Source organism: Gorilla gorilla, chromosome 16 (genome assembly GCF_029281585.2).
Source record: "Gorilla gorilla gorilla isolate KB3781 chromosome 16, NHGRI_mGorGor1-v2.1_pri, whole genome shotgun sequence".
In the NCBI taxonomy this organism is placed as follows: domain Eukaryota; kingdom Metazoa; phylum Chordata; class Mammalia; order Primates; family Hominidae; genus Gorilla; species Gorilla gorilla.
The window spans coordinates 60,384,386-60,400,868 of NC_073240.2; the positions used below are offsets into that span (position 1 = coordinate 60,384,386).

At 45.8% G+C, this 16,483-nt stretch overlaps 1 protein-coding gene across 3 annotated transcripts; it reads left to right on the top strand.

Annotated features, from left to right (window-relative positions):
- Positions 1-2,256: 2,256 nt before the first annotated feature.
- Positions 2,257-11,176, top strand: GCNT3 (glucosaminyl (N-acetyl) transferase 3, mucin type). Of its 3 annotated transcripts, none has more exons than XM_055363154.2 (3): positions 2,257-2,886; positions 7,571-7,760; positions 9,083-11,176. In XM_055363154.2, the coding sequence occupies exon 3, from the start codon at positions 9,143-9,145 to the stop codon at positions 10,457-10,459; it is 1,317 nt and encodes a 438-aa protein (XP_055219129.2). In that variant the 5' UTR covers positions 2,257-2,886; positions 7,571-7,760; positions 9,083-9,142; the 3' UTR covers positions 10,460-11,176. The 3 variants fall into 3 exon arrangements, with proteins under 3 accessions (XP_055219129.2, XP_030858017.3, XP_055219130.2); XM_031002157.3 differs by having other exon boundaries at positions 2,432-2,866; XM_055363155.2 differs by lacking the exon at positions 2,257-2,886 and adding an exon at positions 6,075-6,546.
- Positions 11,177-16,483: the final 5,307 nt, after the last annotated feature.

Genomic DNA, 16,483 nt, shown 5'->3' on the forward strand with positions numbered 1-16,483 from the left:
ATGTTCTCTGGACCTCCTGAGGGCTGTGTCACGGGCCATGGTCACTCATATTTGGCTCAGAATAAATCTCTTCAAATATTTTACAGAGTTTGACTCTTTACTTTGACACTACCATCTGCAAGTTCTTGTGCTAGCTGCTGTGGGAAAGACACAGCTGAGTCAGACATGATCCCTGCCCTCAAGGAGCTTGTGACACCACAGTGAGGACAAGTCTATTTTGGTGAGTTCGTGGAGACAGGAGACAGAACAAGCATGGCGGTGGCTGCCCTTTGCTTCCGTGGTGCTGAGCAGCAGCAGGGGCAGCTGTGAGCAGGCAGCCGGTCTTGGTAGGAAGCAGAGCACCACCCAAAGACTGGAGTGAGGAAATAAGGCCGCCTTTACAATTTGGCAAATGACTGGCCTTGGGAATGTGAGTAGAGAGAGAGTAGCAAATTAAGATTATCTCACCTGAGAAGATTCAGAAGTTTCCTCTGCATTTTGTGAATAAGCAGTGTGGGCCTTCCTTCCTTCCTTCCTTCCTTTATTCCCTCCCTCCCTCCCTCCCTCCTTCCTTCCCTCCTTCCTTCCTTCCTTCCCTCCTGTGAATAAGTAGTGTGGGGCTTGCTTGCTTGCTTTCTTTGAGTAAGTAGTGTGGGCTTTCTTTCTTTCCTTCTTTCTCTTCTTTCTCTCTTTCTCTCTCCCTCCTCCCTCCCTCCTTCATTCCCTCCATCCATCCCTCCCTCCATCCATCCCTCCCTCCCTTCCCTCCCTCCTTCCTTCCCTCCCTCCCTCCTTCCCTCCCTCCCTCCTTCCCTCCCTCCCTCCTTCCGTCCCTCCTTCCATCCCTCCCTCCTTCCCTCTCTCCATCCATCCCTCCCTCCTTCCCTCTCTCCATCCCTCCCTCTCTCCATCCCTCCCTCCCTCCCTCCTTCCCTCCTTCCCTCCCTCCTTCCTTCCCTCCTTCCCTCTTTCCCTCCTTCCTTCCTTCCCTCTTTCCCTCCTTCCTTCCTTCCCTCTCTCCCTCCTTCCTTCCCTCTCTCCCTCCTTCCCTCCTTACCTTCCTCCTTCCTTCCCTCCTTTCCTCCTTTCTTTTCTTCCTTTTCTCTCCTTCTGTCGCTTTCTCCCTCCTTCCCTCCCCCTCCCTCCTTCCCTCCCCCTCTCTCCCTCTCCCTTCCCTCCCCCTCTCCCCCTCCCTCCTCTCCCCCTCCCTCCTTCCCTCCTCTCCCCCTCCCCTCCCCCCTCCCTCCTTCCCTCCTCTCCCCCTCCCCTCCCCCTCCCTCCTTCCCTCCCCTCCCCCTCCCTCATTCCCTCCCCTCCCCCTCCCCTCCTCCTCCCTCCTTCCCTCCCCTCCCCCTCCCCTCCCCCTCCCCTCCCCCTCCCTCCTTCCCTCCCCTCCCCCTCTCTCCCTCTCCCTTCCCTCTCCCTCTCTCCCTCTCCCTTCCCTCTCCCTCTCTCCCTCTCCCTTCCCTCTCCCTCTCTCCCTCTCCCTTCCCTCTCCCTCTCTCCCTCTCCCTTCCCTCTCCCTTCCCTCCCCCTCCCTTCCCTCTCCCTTCCCTCCCCCTCCCCTCCCCTCCGCTTCCCCCTCCCCTCCGCCTCCCCCTCCCCCCTCCCCTTCCCCTCCCCCTCCTCTCCCCTCCCCCCTCCCCCCTCCCCTCCCCTTCCCCTTCCCCTTCCTCTCCCCTCCCCCTCCCCTCCCCCTCCCCTCCCCTCCACCTCCCCTTCCCCTCCCCCTCCCCTCCCCCTCCCCTCCCCCCCCCTCCCCCTCCCCTTCCCCTCCCCTCCCCTCCCCCTCCCCTCCCCTCCCCTCCCCCTCCCCTCCCCTCCCCCTCCCCTCCCCTCCCCTCCCCCTCCCCTCCCCCTCCCCTCCCCCTCCCCCTCCCCTCCCCCTCCCCTCCCCTCCCCCTCCCCTCCCCTCCCCTCCCCTCCCCCTCCCCTCCCCCTCCCCTCCCCCTCCCCCTCCCCTCCCCTCCCCCTCCCCTCCCCTCCCCCTCCCCTCCCCTTCCCCTCCCCTCCTCCTCCCCTTCCCCTCCCCTCCTCCTCCCCTTCCCCTCCCCCTCCTCCTCCCCTTCCCCTCCCCCTCCCCCTCCCCTTCCCCTCCCCCTCCCCCTTTCCTCTTTCCCTCCCCTTCCCCTTTCCTCTTTCCCTCCCCTTCCCCTTTCCTCTTTCCCTCCCCTTCCCCTTTCCTCTTTCCTTCCTTTCTTTTCTCTCCTCCTCTTTCTTTTCCTCTTTAATCTCTTTTCTCTTTTCTTCTTTAATCTCTTTTCTCTTCCACTCCAGGCCATGTGAAGTGCATCCAGGAGGGCTGTCTAGAGCAAGGGTGAACTTTGAGTGCAGAGAGGATGTGGAGCTCTAAGGAGGAACCTACAGGCTGTCCCTGTCTTTCAGCAAATTGCATCCAGTCTGAGCTTCACTTTGCAACCCTGATTAGAAACCAGTTTGATCACACTGGGTCTTTAAACCGTTTGTCTGTGGCTAGAGGTCACAACTTCATCTTTGTTAAGAGCCCACTATCTAGAACATTTATTTAATGTTAGAGCTCAAAACACCCTACCTTCCCTCTCCCCATCTTCTTTAGTGCCTTCAGTCTTTTTCAAACCCTAGCTCCAGCCTAATAAGTAACACATTAACTGGGTTTTCCTATTTATCTATCCTCTCGCATTACTTCTCTGAGTCAGAGCCTCTTCTCTCTAAGTCACTGGAACTGCCCTTGCTACTTGTGACCTGCCCTTGCTACTTGTGACCTGCCCTTTACTCAGCAGTTTTTGTTCTGCGAAGCCCTGGGATTCTGCTAATACCTATCACTGTAGGTGCTGAAGGGAAACAGATGAAGAACATGACCTCAAGGAGCTTCCTGTCAATGAGAAGACCAAGCTGACACCTGGCAAAGGTAAATGCCGCCATAACAAAGTAAGTAAAAGTGTGCATTAGCTAATTTGTAAATTCAGCTTAAGATGAATCCTGCTTCTTGGGCCCTTCTCTGACGCTGGTGTTGGGACTGTAGGGTTCCTTGAGCCTCCATCAAGGTTAACATCAAATCCCACTGGCTTCTCTCAGCACCACCTTGATGACCCTAGCTTAGTTTCTCTGTTTCCCATGACTGGAACTCTTAGACCTTTCCATAAACATACAAGGATTTATAATTCAAAGCTCAAGGGATGGAGTTGAAGCTATTGGCCCATAGGAAGCCTGAACTAGTGATTAGGAGAAAAAGATTTAGGAGTCTGAGTGGGAAGAGTTAGCTATTTCAAAGACAGCATTATGGTAGTAGTCATTGTGGGAAAACTCAGGACTGGGTTGGACTTACTTATATTATGTTGCTTTATATTTTGGTTACTGAGGGAGGTGAAGGTCATCCTTTCAGTTCTTGGGATGTCTAAATAGGTTCATGACTCCTGGGCTGTTGGATAAATTTGCTTTCAGCATCATCTGGCTGTACCTTTTGTCCTTAGCAGGGGTAAAAGGAACCCTATGAAAAGCATCATACCCCAGGTTTAAGTTTTTGCCTTGAAATGTGCCTGGGATCCCAGGCAGTCTGGGACTGCACCCTTTCTCCCTCTTGCCAAGTGTCCTGTATGTTCTTCAGGGCTAGCGTGGAATTAAGTTGAGGAAGCTGCTGGCCATCTTTCTGAATGCTTGCCTGATCTCTGCAGGTTGCCTCAACCCCGATCTTCCTGTGCACTTCCGCAGCCATTCTGTCCCCTCTCCTGTACCTCCCTGGGGTCAGTTGCAGCTCATCCCTGGTCTTGTTCTCCCTGACGTGCTGAGGGTGACAACTTAAAATAGAGTCTCTCCATAGAACACAGAGATGGAGGGCAATTCTTAGTCCTTTCCCTCACTACATCATAAACATTAACACTTCTGCTTGGTCCAGAGCTCAGGAATGCTACTTGTAACCACCTTGAGTTATTTTGTCAGTAAAATAGGTCTTTGTGGGGTAGCACTGGATCTATTTCATGATAACCTTCACTGAGGGGCTGTAAGTATCAGGCTATATTTGCCTGGTCCTTCATATGTATCTTGTTTAATCCTCTCAATAGTAGTATAAAACAAATATTAGCATTAGCTTCTATTATGCAAAAGAATTCACTAAAATACAGACTGATGAATGAATTTGCTGCAGATTATTCAGCTTGAATGCGGCAGAGCCAGGATTCAGACCTAGCTTTTTTGGGCTGAGTCCCACGCTGGACTTTATTACTAGGTACTTGAGGTTAGTATAATGTAGACCATCTCAACAAAATAGAGCCATGATTTCTTAATGTGTTAATAACAAATACTTAACACATAACAAACTTACTTTGGTTACCTTAAAAATAAAATATTTGGCTGGGCATGGTGGCTCATGCCTGTAATCCTAGCATTTTGGGAGGCTGAGGCGGGGAGATTGCTTGAGCTCCTGAGTTCAAGACCAGCCAGGGGAACAGCAAACTCCATCTCTACAATAAATAAATAAATAATAAAAATAAAAATAAATTAGCTGAGTGTAATCTCAGCTACTTAGGAGGCTGAGGTAGGAGGATCGCTTGAGCCCAGGAGGCAGAGGTTGCAGTGAGCTGAGATGGCGCCACTGCACTCCGGTCTGGGCTGTACAGCCAGACCTTGTCTCAAATGACAACAACAAAAATATTTAGGCCCAGCACAGTGGCTCACACTTTTAATCCCAGCACTTTGGAAGCCCAGGAGCTTGAGACCAGCCTGGGCAACACAGTGAAACCCCATCTCTACAAAAAAAATAAAAATAAAAATAAAAATTAGCTGGGCATGGTGGCCTGTGCCTGTAGTCCCAGCTACTTGGGAGGCTAAGGTGGAAGGATGGCTTGAACCCAGGAGTTGGAGGCTGCAGTGAGCTATGATCTGCCACTGCACTCCAGCCTGGGTGACAGCGAGACCCTGTCTCTGAAAAACACATACACAAACAAAAGCCCTCGAGTATTCAAAGTGTTGTCTCTTACTGAGGGACTCTATAATGCAGTTTTTATGGGAATGAAGGTGAGACTTGAGGGGGGCACCAAAGAAAAGTAAGATACGAATAAAGAGGAGGAGTTTTTCTAGATGAGAATACTGAAGCAAGTGCTTATCCCATAATCATTCTTGTCCCAGAGATTTTATACTCAACAATGGAAAGTCACTGAGAATCCCAGTACTGCAGAAAACAGCCTGTGGAGCAGGGCCCACGTAAGCGTGCAGATGACCCTGTTACCAGAAAGGGGTCCCGATCCAGACCCCAACAGAGGGTTCTTGGATCTTGCGCAAGAAAGAATTCAGGGCGAGTCCGTAAAGTGAAAGCAAGTTCATTAAGAAAGTAAAGGAATAAGAGAATAGCTACTCCATAGACATAGCAGCCCTGAGGGGACTACTGGTTGCCCATTTTAATGGTTATTTCTTGATGATACGCTAAACAAGGGGTGGGTTATTCATGCCTCCCCCTTTTAGATCAAATAGGGTAACTTCCTGTTGTTGCCATGGTATTTGTAAATTGTCATGGCACTGGTGGGAGTGTAGCAGTGAGGAGGACAGAAGGTCACTCTCGTCACCATCTTGGTTTTGGTGGGTTTTAGCTGGCTTCTTTACTACAATCTGTTTTATCAGCAAGATTGTTATGACCTGTATCTTGGGCCTGTCTCCTCTATCTCATCCTGTGATTTAGAATGCCTTAACCATCTGGGAATGCAGCCCAGTAGGTCTCAGCCTCATTTTACCCAGCCCTTATTCAAGATGGAGTCGCTCTGGTTCAAGCACCTCTGACAACCCTACATGACTTTCTTGTCTTTGCTGTGGCTTCATCTAAGTCAGAGGCCGGTGGGCAGAGGACCAAAAAATAAAATACCTAAATTCTCTGTGCTGAAAATCTTGGAGGTGTGTGCATGTAAACAGTTCGTGCACCAAGAAGGCAACTCTGACTCATCTCCATTATTGCCTAATTATCTTCAGGAGAAATCCACCCTTCTCAACTCTACTTTGTAATGCTGGAGGTTATTCATGCCTCTTGCAAACCACGTTTCTGCTTAAACTCTGCCAATAAAGGGCACTGGAGGGAGACAGCCGGCTGGAGGAGGGACTTCCTGTTTGCTTCCTATCTGCTTCCTGCTTCTGTGAGCGTCACCATGTCAACGCATATTTATGTCTCAGTGGCTGTTCCTTTGTGTAGCTGCACTAAATTCAGTTTACAGTAGCTATCAGCAGAGATTTCATTTGCCTCCTGAGAGGTCTGGACCTCAGCCTAGAGGGCCCTCCTGTGAGCTCAGAGACCTCAGCATTTGTTGAGTGGTCCCCACTCTTCAGAGCCATGAGTTTCAGCTTCTTCGGTGTCTCTCCACCCAAAATTTCCATTTAATAATTTTCAGTTCCTCCCTTAATTCCCTCAATCTAGGAGTGGTAGCTACGTCCAACAATTGCTAGTGACTTAAAAGTGCCTCCTTCCCCAACACTTTATATCTTAACTTTATACCTAGTTGAGTTCTTTATATTAAATTTGCCCTGTTCAGGCTGGGCGTGGTGGCTCACTCCTGTAATCCCAGCACTTTGGGAGGCCGAGGTGGGAGGATCACTTGAGCCCAGGAATTTGAGGTGAGCATGGGCAACATAGCAAGACCTCATCTCTACTAAAAAAAAAAAAAAAAAATTATCTCCGCATGGTGGTGTGTGCCTGTGGTCTCAGCTATTCAGGATGCTGGGGCAGGAGGGTGGCTTGAGCCCAGGAGGTCAAGGCTGCATTGAGCCGTAATCACACCACTGCACTCCAGCCTGGGCGACAGAGCCAGACACTTTGTAAAAACAACAAAAAACTTGCTCTGTTCAGATATTTGGTTAGGAGTGTTGCTTTTTAGGAGGAGCAGCTGGGGGCCTGGTTGGGGAGAGGCTAACAATGTCAGCAGCTTTGAAGAAGGCATTTTGTAATCTATACCATGGCCAAAACCACCCCATGGGGCTCTCACTGAAGTCCAACAGCCCATAGTGTAATCCATTCCTTAGACTGCCAACAGCTCTAGACTCATAGACATTAGTGAGGGAGCTCTACAAACTGGAACCCTGTGGGTATTTCTACAACTTACCGATGATTAATAGTCGTGCAAAGACAGGCAAATAGATGTTTTCTGGTGGGATGCCGGGAGGGAGCAGTTGCATTTGAAGAATGAACTATGGATTTCATTGATTTGCTTTTTTTAAAGAAAAGTAAAATAACAAAAGAAAAGTAAAATAACGAAAAATCCTTGAAGAGTATTTTTATTCCCACCTCTTGTAATGTTCAGGGAACATGAGTGACATTTGGACTCCCAAACAAAAGAAGGGAGGGGCATATCTCTCTGTTTCTATGGTTCCTCGTTGAGGGAAAAAGGCTTTCAGGTTCTTGCGTGAGCACTGACAGGCTTTTATGAATAGTTCGTCACACAGGTACAAACTGGGCTGTTCTGGCTGAAATATCTGCTTGCCTTCTCAGATATTGCCAGCATTCTTTCCTGCCTCACTGACCTCCCTGAATGACTCGGGCTTGAGAATGTTTCTGCATGATTTCTCTGAGCTTGCTGTCTTACCTGAGAGCAGGAAGTCAAAAGGAGAGTGATGGAGCCACCTGCTGCCCTCTACTTTGCAGATATTAAAGAGGAGCCTGAAACTGTTCCTTGGACATCTTATGAGTGTCAGAAAATACCTTTTGGAGGGTTAGAAGATCAGGGGACATGGTTGTTCACATTTGCTGCCACGGAACTCCGCCAGTCTTCACTTGGAAACAGAATCACGCCTTGTGAAGAGATCATCCCTAAGCAGGAGAGAAGCTACTAAAGGTGAGAATTTTCTTCATTTTTCCTTTTCCTTCCTCTTAGATTCCCATAAAAGCTATTACGAAAGAGAATACATTCTTGTGTTTAGGAAGAGCTACAACAAGGGAAAATAATCATCGCTTGAAGGATGTGGCACATTTTGTCCCTCTCCTTTTAGGGATTATTTTCTATAATATCTGGTTTTCTTTACTGATATTCAGTACCCTTTATTGTATTTATTTTTTGTTTCTTTTTTCTTTTTTTTTCCATATTCATCTTAGGATTTCAATGTACAGTGTTTTTTCTTCTCTTTATTTTTCTTTTGTTTTCTTTTTTTTTTTATAAAGGGGCTTCCTGGTCTTCATCGGACAGTGAAATTTGTTGGGGAGTCCAAACAAAATATAAAAGAGCTATAATACTTCCTGTATTGTATTTCAAAGGTAGCTGTGGTTTGTTGGAACAAGCATTAGGCTTGTAGACAAAAACACTGAGGGAGAAGAGAGAGTGGAGAGGAGTCCCGGATTTGCTTCTTAAAACATGTGTATTTGGCAAGTTATTTAGCTTCTGTTTTCCTATCTATAAAAGAGGCTTAATAATACATTTCAGATTGGTTGTGAAGGTTATTAAATGGGACAGTGTAAATAAATATTTCTTGAAGAAATGTTTCTCACCCACAAAAGGTACTCATTAAATATTGTATATACACAGCTTGTGTGCAAGTATATTTTAAATTTGGATGGATACTCTGAATGATTTCAATGCATTTTTTGGATAATACCCAGTTATTTTTACTTCTTTAAGAACATTTTTTAAAAAGTATGGCTAGATGTCACATCTGACCAATGAATTATATATGGTGAAAAGCATTCTAATGCTATACAAATTGCCAAAATAGAACCAAGAAATGTTTTAAAAGGACCTTTAGGTTTCTAGAACTGATGCCAAGAGTCTGAATTTTATGGATTTTTCTCTCCAGATCTATCAGAAATTCCAGACCCCAGATAAGAGTTATATTCTAGGGTGGTAAGGCATGAGAAGAAGAATGAGGAATGAAGGGTGGGTGGGGACTTTCTCTTACTAATGACACTCCATGGCAGCAGGTACTCAGTTCTTCCTTTTCTCCTGGGGTGGAGGTGTAGCCAGATCCAGACTTGAGTGTGGTCGGCTAGTTTGTAGGGTCAGATTACAGATCTCCATCAACAAACCAGATGTAAGGGGCTTCTAGGCAGGTCTTTACTAAGGATTTTTGTCCAGGTAAGAAATATGTTTTGCCATCAGTTTGGAATTGAACTTGATGTTTCTGGGAATGATTAGTTTGTAACCGGAGGCATTTTGTTCTGTCCAAGGATTGTGTCCTCCTCCTCCTTCCCTGTGCTCGGTCTCCACCTGTCTCCCATTCTGTGACGATGGTTCAGTGGAAGAGACTCTGCCAGCCGTATTACTTGTGGGCCCTGGGCTGCTATATGCTGCTGGCCACTGTGGCTCTGAAACTTTCTTTCAGGTTGAAGTGTGACTCTGACCAGTTGGGTCTGGAGTCCAGGGAATCTCAAAGCCAGTACTGTAGGAATATCTTGTATAATTTCCTGAAACTGCCAGCAAAGAGGTCTATCAACTGTTCAGGGGTCACCCGAGGGGACCAAGAGGCAGTGCTTCAGGCTATTCTGAATAACCTGGAGGTCAAGAAGAAGCGAGAGCCTTTCACAGACACCCACTACCTCTCCCTCACCAGAGACTGTGAGCACTTCAAGGCCGAAAGGAAGTTCATACAGTTCCCACTGAGCAAAGAAGAGGTGGAGTTCCCTATTGCATACTCTATGGTGATTCATGAGAAGATTGAAAATTTTGAAAGGCTACTGCGAGCTGTGTATGCCCCTCAGAACATATACTGCGTCCATGTGGATGAGAAGTCCCCAGAAACTTTCAAAGAGGCAGTCAAAGCAATTATTTCTTGCTTCCCAAATGTCTTCATAGCCAGTAAGCTGGTTCGGGTGGTTTATGCCTCCTGGTCCAGGGTGCAAGCTGACCTCAACTGCATGGAAGACTTGCTCCAGAGCTCAGTGCCGTGGAAATACTTGCTGAATACATGTGGGACGGACTTTCCTATAAAGAGCAATGCGGAGATGGTCCAGGCTCTCAAGATGTTGAATGGGAGGAATAGCATGGAGTCAGAGGTACCTCCTAAGCACAAAGAAACCCGCTGGAAATATCACTTTGAGGTAGTGAGAGACACATTACACCTAACCAACAAGAAGAAGGATCCTCCCCCTTATAATTTAACTATGTTTACAGGGAATGCGTACATTGTGGCTTCCCGAGATTTTGTCCAACATGTTTTGAAGAACCCTAAATCCCAACAACTGATTGAATGGGTAAAAGACACCTATAGCCCTGATGAACACCTCTGGGCCACCCTTCAGCGTGCACGGTGGATGCCTGGCTCTGTTCCCAACCACCCCAAGTACGACATCTCAGACATGACTTCTATTGCCAGGCTGGTCAAGTGGCAGGGTCATGAGGGAGACATCGATAAGGGTGCTCCTTATGCTCCCTGCTCTGGAATCCACCAGCGGGCTATCTGCGTTTATGGGGCTGGGGACTTGAATTGGATGCTTCAAAACCATCACCTGTTGGCCAACAAGTTTGACCCAAAGGTAGATGATAATGCTCTTCAGTGCTTAGAAGAGTACCTACGTTATAAGGCCATCTATGGGACTGAACTTTGAGACACACTATGAGAGCATTGCTACCTGTGGGGCAAGAGCATGTACAAACATGCTCAGAACTTGCTGGGACAGTGTGGGTGGGAGACTAGGGCTTTGCAATTCGTGGCATCCTTTAGGATAAGAGGGCTGCTATTAGAGTGTGGGTAAGTAGATCTTTTGCCTTGCAAATTGCTGCCTGGGTGAATGCTGCTTGTTCTCTCACCCCTAACCCTAGTAGTTCCTCCACTAACTTTCTCGCCAAGTGAGAATGAGAACTGCTGTGATAGGGAGAGTGAAGGGAGGGATATGTGGTAGGGCACTTGATTTCAGTTGAATGCCTGCTGGTAGCTTTTCCATTCTGTGGAGCTGCTGTTCCTGATAATTCTAGGTTTGGTAGCGTGGAGGAGAACTTTGATGGAAAGAGAACCTTCCCTTCTGTACTGTTGACTTAAAAATAAATAGCTCCTGATTCAAAGTATTACCTCTACTTTTTGCCTAGTATGCCAGAAATAATATAAATATAAACAGATAAAGTGTGTGAGACTTTTTCTCATAACTATTCATGACATTTAAAATCCCTAGGGGCTGGCAAGAGAGTTCTCATTATTCTGAAATGGTCCTGACAAGCTGCATGAATAGCAATTTGTTTTTGAGACAGAGTCTTGCTCTGTCACCCAGGCTGGACTGCATTAGTGCAATCTCAGTTCACTGCAACCTCCGCCTCCCGGGTTCAAGTGATACTCCCACCTCAGCCTCCTGAGTAGCTGGGACTACAGGCATGCAGCACCATGTCTGGCTAATTTTTGTATTTTTAGTACAGACCGGGTTTCACCATATTGGCCAGGCTGGTCTTGAACTCCTGACCTTGTGATCTGCCCGCCTCGGCCTTCCAAAATGCTGGGATTACAGGTGGGAACTACTGCGCCTGGCCTACAAATAGCAAATTCTAATGAAGACAGGGGAACAGGGCTGGTTCTTCCATTGTTAAAAGCCATCCTCATTTTATTTATGTTGCCAGGTTAGTGACTTTTCTGTAAAGGAAAAGGCAGGGTGATTTAACCAGTTTGACCACCTTTCCTGTATTCTTACAGGAAAATCGCAGCACTAATTCTAATTTTGTCCACTTCACAGCCAAAGCTTAGCTAATGTTCCATAAAGGAGATAATAGCCAATCAGGTAAGGTAATGTGTAATTTATTATTCAAAGTGGAACATGTTTTTGTAGGGGGAGACTCTGCACTATTAATAATTGTGTTGAGAAATAAAAATAAACTAGGACTATTCAATTAAACCAGGATGTCTTATTATTCCATGTTTAGGCCTCTTGAGTCAAAACTCTTTTTTTTTTGAGACAGGTTCTCACTCTGTTGCCCAGGCTGGAGTGCAGTGGCATGATCTTGGCTCACTGAAGCCTCTGCCTCCCAGGTTCAAGTGATTCTCCCCTGCAAACCTTGCAAGTAGCTGGGATTACAGATGTGAGCCACCATGCCCAGTTGATTTTTGTGTATTTTTAGTAAAGATGGGGTTTCACCATGTTGGCCAGGTTGGTCTCAAACTCCTGGCCTCAAGTGATCCACCTGCCCCAGCCTCCCAAAGTGCTGGGATTACAGGTGTGAGCCACCATGCCTGGTCCCCTCTTGAGTCAAAACTCTTATTTCAGAATGCGAATGGAAGGATCGCTATTTGTGATTCTGCAGATTACACATTCCCTTGCGCGGAGACAATAAGGTATGTGTAAATACATATATGTGTGTGTATGTATACACACATACAGCACGCTACCTCCCAAGTGTTATCTAGTGAAACAGTTTCCTTTCCGAAGCTCCAGAGATGGTTGTTGGCTAAGTTATACTCTTCTGTGATGGGCAAGGGATACTATAAAAACATAGGCAGTGCCCTTTGAATATAGTACAGCTCATCTTCTGCATACGATATGCCCCGGAAAGGTGATTTATATGCAAGTTAATTGGTGTAATCTGAAGGATGTTCCCATTAATACGTCAAGATGTCATTAATATGTTTCTTCCTTTCTGATTTTTTTTTTTGAGACAGAGTCTCACTCTGTCACCCAGGTTGGAGTGCAATGAATGGCGCGATCTTGGCTCATTACAACCTCTGCCTCCTGGGTCCAAGCGATTCTCCTGCCTCAGCCTCCTGAGGCAGCCTGTAATGTCTTTGAAGCCAGGCATTGACTTGTCCTCTGTAGTTACAAAAGTCCTAGAAGGCATCTTCCAATGGAAGAATGTTTGGTCTACAAGGACCAAATGTAGCCAAATGTTTGGCTACAAGTGTAGCCTTCTCCACCAATGATCTTAGCTAGATCTTCTGGATAACTTGCTGGAGCTTCTACATTAGCACTTACTGCTCCATCTTGCATTTTTATGTTCTGAAGATGGCATCTTTCCTTAAACCTCACAAATAAACCTCTCCTAACTCCAAACTTTTCTTCTGCAGCTTCCTCACCTCTCTCAGCCTTCACAGAATTGAAGAATATGAGGACCTCGCCTGGATTAGGCTTTGATTTAAGGGAATGTTGTGGCTGGTTTGCTCTTCTGTCTAGAGCATTCAGACTTTCTCCATATCGGCAAAAAGGCTGTTTCACTTTCTTATTCATGCATTCACTGAAGTAGCACTTTTTAAATTTTTTTTTAGGGGTTCTGCAAATGGAGTAAGAACTAGCACTTTTACTTTTCTTCAGGAATTTTTCCATTGTGTTTATGACTTGGCTGACTTTGACACAAGAGGCCCAGCTTTTGACACGTCTTCCTTTCTAAGCTTGATCATTTCTAGCTTTTTTTTTTAAGACAGTAGTTTTAATCTGTCACCCAGGCTGGAGTGCACTGGCGCCATCACGGCTTACTGCAGCCTTGACCTCCAGAGCTCGGATTATCTTCCCACCTTAGCTTCCCGAGTAGCTAGGACTACAGGTGCCTGCCACCATGCCCATGCCCACCTAATTTTTTGTATTATTATTTTTTAATAGAGATAGGGTTTTGCCATGTTGCCCAGGCTGGTCTTGAACTCTTGGGCTCAAGGGATCCTCCTGCCTCGGCCTTCCAAAGTGTTGGAATTACAGGTATGAGCCATTGCACCTGGCCAATGCTTTCAATTCTTTTGGGTATATACCCAGAACTGGAATTGCTGGATTATTTGGTAAATCTATATATATATATATACACACACACACATATATATACATATATATACACATATATATACATATATATATATATTTTTTGAGATGGAGTCTTGCTCCATTGCCCAGGCTAGAGTGCAGTGGCGCAGGTATAGCTCACTATAGCCTCGAACTCCTGAGCTCAAGCAATTCTCCTGCCTTGGCCACCCAAGTAGATAGGACTACAGGTGCATGCCACCACACCTGGCTAATTTTTTTTTTTTTTTTTTTGGGTGGAGATGGGAGTCTCTGTCTTGCCCAGGCTGGTCTCTAACTAGTGGCCTCAAGCAATCCCTCCCGCCTCAGCCTCCCAAAGTGCTGGGATTACAAGTGTGACCCGACATGCCTGGTTGGTAATTCTATTTTTAATTATTTGAGGAACCATCATACTGTTTTCCTTAGTTGTGCCAGTTTTATATTCTCACCAATACTGTACAAGAATTCCGATATGTCTATATTCTCACCAACACTTGTTATTTTTTTTTTCCCTGCTAGTAGCCATCCTTATGGGTGTGAGGTTGTCTTCGGTATTTTCAAGATTTTATTTCATTGTCTTCTAGCTGCATAGCTGTTAACAAGTAGTCTTTGGAAATCATTATCTTTGTTTTTGTGGGTATAAAGTGTCTCTTACCTCTGACTGCTTTTAAATTTTCTCTTTATCACTGTTTTTCAGCAATTAGATTTTGATGTACTGTGGTTATCCTGCTTGGAGTTAAGCTTCTTCATTGTTGGTTTATAGTTTTCGTCAAATTTGGAAAAATTTGGCCACTGTCTCCTTAATTTCATTTTTCTGTTCTCCCTTCCATATATAGCCACTCAATATTATTCCAAAAATCTCTGAGGTTTGATTCCTTTTTTCCCTAGTTATATTCTCTTTGTGCTGTATTTTAGATAAAATTTGTTTTTCAATTTCACTGATCTTCTTTAGTATCTAGTCTGCTATTCAGTTAATTCTTTTCATATATTGTATCTTTCATCTCTAGAAGTTCTGCTTTTTAAAAAAATCTTTCATTTTTCTCATTAAGTACTTGTATTAATACAAAAATGGCCGTTTTAACATCCTTGTCTGCTAGCTGTATCACCCCTGTCATTTCTGTGTCTGTTCCTGTTCATTATGTTTTGTCCTCATTATGGTCACATTTTCCTGCTGCTTAGCATGTCTAGTAATTTTTCTGTTAGATGGAGTACATTGTAACTCTTAAGTTATTGAGGATCTGGACTTTGTTTACTTGTGTTGGGCTTCATTTTGGCAATATTTGTGGAACAGTGTGACCCCCCTTGAGTCTGCTTTTCCGCTTTGCTAGGGTGAGTTTAAGTCAAGCAGCCTTCATTCAAGGGATATTTGATGCTTGCTACCAAGGCATGACCCTGGGGTTTCTGATGTCTTGGGTGATTACAGAGGACTCTTCCCTCTGGCATCCCCCAGCGTGAGCTTTGGGAATTGCTGTTTCCAACTTCCCACTCTTAGCTTGGCCTAGCGGAGTGTCACTGCTTCTGTGCAGCCAGGCACTCAGTAAGGACTCGAGGGGACCGCGATATAGATTCCTGGAGGTTTTTTTTTCCTCCATAGTGTTCTCCTTTCTGGAAATCTGCTTGCAGCTTCAACAGTCTCACCTTTCCTCAACTCCGCAAGACTGCCAGGTTCTGTTTGTATTTCCTTTCCCTGTGCCTGCAGCTTGGATATTGCCTCCATGAAGAGAGCTGGGATGATTACAGGGTTCATCCTATTTTTTTCCTTTTTTAGGGATTACAGTCCTGTCACAGCTGCCCGTGGTCCAATATGTGGAAAACATTTGTTTCATATACTTAATTTACTTTTCTAGTTGTTTATAGAAGGAAGTTAAGTCCCATCCTTCTTACTCTGGCATGACTAAATGTGGAAGTCTGCAGACAGAGTATTCATATCAGGGAATAGAGGGAGTAGAAGCAGGAAAGAGAAATGCACAAAGCCTCTGTGTCCATCCCTTAACTTGGCCAAAGAATCAGTGCTGCCCATGTGTCTCCAGAAGTGGAAAGAATACCTTCACATCTCTGCCTACAGGCAAAAGAACCAGTTTTGAAGCCTATTTCTCTTGAATAGAATTTCAGGAAGTTCACAGAATCAGATAATAAGAGTTGGGATATTCAAGAGAAAGTTCCGTTGAGCATATTTCTACACAATGCTCTTTTGAGCTAATTCCCACTAAATACTTTGCTGTGTGTTGCCAAGTTCCTGTACCTCTTATTAGGTAAAATGCTTTGCCCTAAACCCCTTGCAGATTGTGCCTCCCTATGTACTAGAAAAATAAGATTCCATTCTTACCTACAGCATGCAAAAAATAGATGAATATTCATCAAATTAGAGAAGATTTTAGGATGGACTGACAAAAGCTACAAATTAATTCTGGAGGCTCCCTAAGGAGATGGTAAATAATCATCCAGAGCAGCTGAAACTGTTACGAGACCTTACTATCCATGTTGTGTTACTATCATGGCTTGTACAGGACCAACATGCCATGATAGTAAGGCAACATGGACAAAGAAAACAAGCCTCAAATATAATATTTTAGGCTAAGTGCTGCACATTGCAGGCATTGATTTAAAAAAATCTTAGAATTGGCCGGGGATGGTGGCTCATGCCTGTAATCCCAGCACTTTGGGAGGCCGAGGTGGGCGGATCATCTAAGGTCAGGAGTTTAAGACCAGCCTGACCAACATGGTGAAACCTTGTCTCTACTAAAAACAACAAAATTAGCCAGGCGTGGTGGCACATGCCTGTAATCCCAGCTACTTGGGAGGCTGAGGTAGGAGAATTGCTTGAAGTCAGGAGGCAGAGGTTGCAGTGAGTTGAGATCACACCATTGCACTCCAGCCTGGGCGACAGAGCGAAAC